Below are 6,128 nucleotides of genomic sequence, written 5' to 3' on the forward strand. Positions count from 1 at the left end.
CTGCCAATCACTCCTCTCTTAAGAACATGGAATTAACCTTAAGCCAAACGTGCCAGACACTGTGCTGGGTACTTCACGTATAGTATCGCATTTAATGCAACAACCCTGCAGGATTGGTATTAACCTTATTTTGCAAACGAGGAATCCGAGGCTCAAAGAGGCTGATTAACTTGCCCAAAGTCATAAACAAGTAAATGTGATCCTCAGGAATTCCAAAGCCCTTCCTCATTTTACTGGCCAAGCTGTTCTTTCGTGTTCTATCTAGGAAGAATAGGACCCAGGCTTCCAGCCGCCCAGCTGTTGCCTTCTGTCAGCTAAAGATCTGCTTGACACCTTTCCTCTACCATTGTCCTCCAGACAGTATATGATGCCGTTGGAAGTGCTATCTAGGACAGCCTGGAAATGGAGAGGTTCTACCCAGAGTCAGCGAGGCATTGCCCAGGAGGGAGAGAACACAGGAGAGCTGGGGACCTTTAGAGTCCTATGGTCTACAAAGAAAAAAAAAAGAGCAGTCTAAGGGACTTCTCCTGCCGCAGCTCCTGCATAATCCTAGTGAGCAGACATTTGATTCAGACATTAGGCCACTGGGAGGTGACGTTACCAGGAAATGGCAAGGTGGTGCCTGTGACTGAGGCAGTACTGTCCAAGATTGTGTCCACGGGGGAGTGATCAGTGTTCAGCATGTTGTCTGTAGGTGAGGAAGTGGTATCAAAGTTTGTGCCACTGGCTGAAGCAGTAGTGTCCTCACCCGACGATGGGGTGATATCTGGGTTCTGGGAATGACAGTGCATCCAGTTCTGGGCGACATCCTTGGGATAGCCTTTCTCTACTCGAAGCTGCCAGTTGAGACGCCAGTAGTGTTTGCCCTTGAAGAAGTAGACACGGCCGTCCCGCCAACTCATAGCAGCCGAGGGCTGGTCTGGCACTCCAGAGAACAATCCCTTGATTGGTTTGGGGTAGCGACTGAAGTCAGTTCGGGCCAACTCGTCCCACTGCCAGTACCCTGAACCCTGGGTGTGAGGTAGGGGGGCAGAGGAGAGAAGAGAAGACTGAGGAGAGATCTTAGGGACCTGCAGAGATCTGCCCCAGCCTACTCCAGCAGCAAAAGAGCAAGACTTTTCTTCTCAGTTTGAGGTAGCCCACCCTCTACACCTCACCCTGAGAAGGGATTTGCCCTTCCTTTGAATGCTTTACCTTAAAGAGGAACACCTTTTGATTGAGAGGCCAATAAAGAGCTGCATCCAGGTTGGGTTCTACCTTATTCAGCTTCTTGGGGAAGCCAGGAGACAACTTGAAATTAATGTAGCGCCATACCTTGTCTCCTAAGAGCATGTTGGAAAAGAACAAGTCACCTCTGTCCTCAGGTGATAGCTTTTGGTCCCTCCATTCCTGCAATGAAACTTTCAGAAATGTTTCATTGCTATTCCTCCCCCACCCCCTTATGTCTTCTTTGAGACTGAGACTAGGCTCTCCCCCCAAGAAAGACACTGTAACCAGCCCCCTTACCCTTAAAGAAGTGAATCCATTGTGTTCGAGGAGAATAGACAGCAGCATCCAGGTTTCCTGGGAGGCCCTCCCAAAGGGCAGACACTCTGAACAAGGGACCCAGCCCTGAATCTGTCACAGTCCACACATAATCTCCCTTGAAGGCATAGGTCTTTCCACGGGGCCCTAAGAGTTAAAGTATGTCAACAAGTAAGAAAAAGACAGGGGTCAAACGAAAACTCTTGGATGTCACAAGCAAGCTGATAATTTGCCCTCATCCCACTGACTGACTCATCAAAAATTCATTCCATTTTAATTCAAAGAGAAGACTAGGGGTTGAGGAGGAGGACCCAGTGCTCAGCCTCTCCTTTGTTGCTTAGAGCAATTCAACTCTGGTCTATTAAAAAAAACAAAAGCCCTACAGGTAGCTGGATCTCCTTAGGGACCTCACCTCTGCCCAAGTGGGTTCCAAATTGTCCTTCCAAAGGGGTGCAGTTCTCTGACTAACAGGCATTCTGGTTAATATCGTTTTCTCCATTTTGCTGTAATTCTAGACATGCTTTAGTGGCCTTTTAGAGTGACAACCAAGGTAATTGCCTGCCTGACCCACCTTTAATTTGGCCCTGACTCCCCCCACCCCACTCCAAGCCACATGTCTCCTTCCATAATCATCACCGCTCGCTTAGGGTTTAACCTCCATTGCTTGTGCTGAGGTCCCACATAATTTCCATTTGTCAGGGGGCTGCACCCCCTGCCTGCCTATCATCTGGGGAGGGGAAGGGACTCACCCAGCATCATGGCATCCAGTTCACCACTGCAAGGCTTCGGCATGAGGCTGGGTTCCGTGGGCACGGGGGGTACAGTGGACAGCTCCAACTCTTCTTCCTCATCCCCTGTCTCTGGGGTCTTCTTGCCTGCAAGGTGAAGAATTGCTGCTCAGGGAGAGAACTCATAGCACCTGGCCTCCCGACTCATTTACTCTAATTTCTGCTCAGAGGTTCCATAGAGAAGGAAAAGAAAATCCTAGAATTTCCCTTGCTGCTAGTAAAGGCCATATTGATCTCAGCAGGACACAAGTTTTAGTTTTAAGGGGCACCAGATCAGATCAGAGAAAGGAGGCTTGCTGGAATGCGTATTCTCCCTTCCTAAGAATGGGAATTAGGAAAGAGAGACCTGGAAGGAAGATTAGACATGGAAGAATCAGGGAGAAGCACTCCTGCAAATGAAGATGCCTGAATAACTCAGCAACAGGAGAAAAAAGCCAAACGATTTCCCTTCATGGAAGCTAGACCTATCTCTTCAGGCCTGAAGAGATGGTGGTCAGACTGACTGACCCTCTTACTCACTAGGAGAAAGGACTGACCATAGAGAGCCTGGATCCCTGCCACGTCATCCGGGTGCAGCTTGAAGTGGGGTCTGTAGCCAGCATAGACAGGAGCCATGAGGGCCTGGGTATATCGGGAGTGCCCAAGCCCCAGGGCATGGCCCAGTTCGTGGGCTGCAATGATGCGCAGATTCACCCCCCTGTAGGTCCCCTCAGTCCAGAGCTCATCCTCATCAAAGTGCACGCTGCCCAGCTCTGGGATGTCGGCATGAGCCAGGACCCTCCCTGGAAAAAGGCAAAGGAAGACAGGAAGGAGGTCAGAGGCCACTATGCTGGAGCATCCCCTACCTGTTTAAGGGAATTACTTACTCCACTCCCTTAAAATTCCCCTGTCTCTTGCATATCTCTTCCCTTTCTGAGACCCTGTCCTCACCCAGTTTTTCCAGTGATGCCTGTTATTCTGTTCTTTTGCCTCCCTAGTCACTCATTCTTCTCTATACTGACCTTCCTGTGGTGTGCTTTGGGTAGGGGAACTTAAGCCAGGGAAGGAGACATAAACTCCATAGAGGAGACTTGATGAGCCCCTGGTAGGTGACCAGCTGCTTCTTAGGGAATGCTAGGAGACATATAGAGTGTAGGGGGTAGATGGGCATAGGGGGAAGCCTGAACATTAAGTTTCCAGAGTCACAGCCTCAAGAGGACAGAGTAATCTCAGATCTGTGAGGTGGGAGCTGAGAGTACGTGCCTACCTGGCCCATCAAAGGTACTGGAGCAGTACGGGCTTTGGCGGCCGTGGAAGGAGAGACGGATGTCTGCCCAACCAGCCCGCACCTCCCGAAAGGTCAGGGGGGCCACATTGCTCCAGTACTGGAAGGCTCGAAGCAGGGCTGCCCTGGCTGTGTGTGGTGGGAGGGTAGAGGGCAGGTTCAAGATGCGGAAGGTCAGATTCTTCTTCCTCCAGCGTCCTGGTTATTGAGCCATAAAACAGATAAGAAACACAGACCCTCCTGTCATCCCCAGGGTTGATCATTCATTTATCGTTGAACTGGTCCAGGCTGTCCCTATGCCAACTGTTCTCCAAAGCCTCACCTCTCCCTCCCTTTCCCAAGCTCAGGTCTCACCAAGCAGCAGGTATTTAAGGGTCTTCTGGTTGAAGGGATCCTCCAGACCACAGCGGGGCTGCCTCATGCGGACCCTTGTGGCATCGTCCAGCTGACCTGAGACTGGCAGCTCAGACACTTCCTGAAAAGTTCTGAAAGAAGGGAGAGGTTTGATTGAGCAGGGTATTGACCAAGATGGGGGATTCTGAAATGACTGGGAACTGGGGATAACTCTTTGTCCGATGACTGCTCAAGATGGTGACTGAGAATGGCACAAAATTTCTAAGGCTGATGAGGTCACTTCAGCCACCAGTCCTCATGACTGGGACTTTCTCTAGTGTTCTGCAGAAATAGTGATTTTCCAACTTCGCCTCCCCCTCCTCAGTCTCTTTTACTTGGGTAAGGTTACCCTCAGGTATAACCTTCCTCCCCTATTGCAATTTCTAAACTTCTGCTCTGGGAAAATGAATCCTACCAATCCCTTCTGTAGCCTCCGCTCTGGAGGCTCTGTGACCAGTGCTCTCGCCTGAGGATCTGTCCTCCCTCAGCCTTCTCCTCTCCTAACTGGACTCCCCTCCCAGCTCAGCATGTGCTAGGGTTGTTTCATCCATCAACCACCACATACTATGGCCATGGCCTATGGACTTTTCAAGGAATTGTGGACATGTCTATGCACAAAAAGAAAAACAATCCATTACATCCAAAATATGAAAAGAAAACTACAAAATAAAAATAAATGTGTTGAATTAAATGTACATAAAAGAGAAAATCATGTCAACAACTCAAATCCAACTCAACTCAACTTACAGTTTTACATATAAATTATACCTCATGCATTATGATTAAATATTAGTATTTTGTGTTAGTATATTGGATAAGACGTGGGGTGGAACCTCTAAAGGAGTGCTCCCAAGGAGAGCCTTGGAAGATCCAATGACTGTGTTCTTCATCCTTGAATCCCCATCTCACCCTGTGCCCCACCATCCAAACAATTATAAGTACAGAGACTCAAGTCAGGCAGAAGTGGATCTGGGAAGAAGGGATAAGTAAAGGGAAAGATGACTTTGAGACCTCAACCCCAAAGGTATGTGCCTTTTGACCACTCACCTCAGAGCTTCTGTGATTTCTTCTGGCCTGAAGTCATCAGGTCCTTCTAGAGGCTTCTGTAGGTACCCATATTGTAGTAGGTAATCCTATGATGGAGGTGGGAATAAGCAGAGTAAAAAGACGGCCAACTCAGGGTGAAGCTCCTAAGTGGTCTAACAGGCAATCAGGATAGGAGGGGACTAGACATGGAGGGTCAAAGGAGCTGCAAACCAGCAAATAGGCTCAGTTGGAACATGGGTAAGAATGAGGAGAGTGGCCAGGGATAAATCACGGAGTAAAGGAATGAAGGAAAAGGAGCAGGATGAAGATCAGGAGAGAGGTTTGGATGGGAATATGGAGCAGTACTCCCTTCCCACCCCTTTGCCCAGGTTCTCCTTTCCCTGGGGACTCACCACTGCTGCTTCTTTCTCTGCAGGTCCCAGGGCCCGGCACAAGACTGTCATGGGAAGTAAGAAGCCCAGCCATAGCTGCTGCCAGTTCATGGCCTCACCAGGCAGGAGCTCCAGAGGCTGTCTATGCCTCTGCCCTGAGATTTCTGGGAGGTTAGGGAAGCAGGGCTAGGCAGAGACTCTTACCTCTAGTTCCTTTCACTATCCAGCCTCTGGTCCTCTTTATACAATTTCAGCTCAGAGGAATTGGGGGGAGTTGCAGGGGGAGGTGACTCAGCCCAGAGATATGTTGCAATTCGCCATTAACTCCTGTCCTACCAGACAGTGGAGGTCAAGAAAAGCCCCCATACAAATGAAATCAGAAAGAAAGACGATAAAGACTGAGATGGTATAATCTAGGAATGCCTTAGAGTGTATAATGATAGTGACTAAATGTGCAAATTTAAAAATCTTTTGCATGAGGAAGAACAAAGGAATGTTAATATTGCAGGGTGCTGAAATTAAATGGTAATTAATATTTAAAAATTTTAACTTCTGTGTGAGACTAAAGCAAAAAATGCTTTTTTGGTACAAAAATTATATTTTGACTAGTGTAGTTCTTAATATAAGTTGATTGGAAAGCTTAATTGAACAGCATAAGTACATGAACCTTGAGTAGGGCATAAGATTTTGTAGGTTTGTCCAGAGTGATTCCCCAATAAATCCCAGAGTGATTTGAACAGT

General features: G+C 48.4%; 1 protein-coding gene across 1 annotated transcript; it reads right to left on the reverse strand.

Annotated features, from left to right (window-relative positions):
• Positions 1-210: 210 nt before the first annotated feature.
• MMP19 (matrix metallopeptidase 19) lies at positions 211-5,641 on the reverse strand. Its single transcript, XM_077110969.1, has 9 exons — positions 5,409-5,641; positions 5,017-5,102; positions 3,931-4,061; positions 3,559-3,774; positions 2,849-3,094; positions 2,274-2,399; positions 1,507-1,671; positions 1,195-1,322; positions 211-1,010 (listed from the first exon to the last, which is right to left on the reverse strand). Exons 1-9 carry the CDS (start codon positions 5,496-5,498, stop codon positions 570-572), a joined length of 1,629 nt encoding a protein of 542 aa, XP_076967084.1. The 5' UTR covers positions 5,499-5,641; the 3' UTR covers positions 211-569.
• Between the last annotated feature and the right edge of the window lie 487 nt (positions 5,642-6,128).

This window comes from Tamandua tetradactyla, chromosome 7 (genome assembly GCF_023851605.1).
Source record: "Tamandua tetradactyla isolate mTamTet1 chromosome 7, mTamTet1.pri, whole genome shotgun sequence".
Taxonomy (NCBI): Eukaryota; Metazoa; Chordata; class Mammalia; order Pilosa; family Myrmecophagidae; genus Tamandua; species Tamandua tetradactyla.

Bases quoted from the DNA above. Each gene is read 5' to 3' on its own strand.
- MMP19 (XM_077110969.1), bottom strand. From the start codon at position 5,498: ATGAACTGGCAGCAGCTATGGCTGGGCTTCTTACTTCCCATGACAGTC. The intron at 5,103-5,408 runs GTGAGTCCCCAG...CCTCCATCATAG, and splicing joins CAGAGAAAGAAGCAGCAGTG to GATTACCTACTACAATATGG. The intron at 1,672-2,273 runs GTGAGTCCCTTC...TTTAACTCTTAG, and splicing joins ACTGGATGCCATGATGCTGG to GGCCCCGTGGAAAGACCTAT.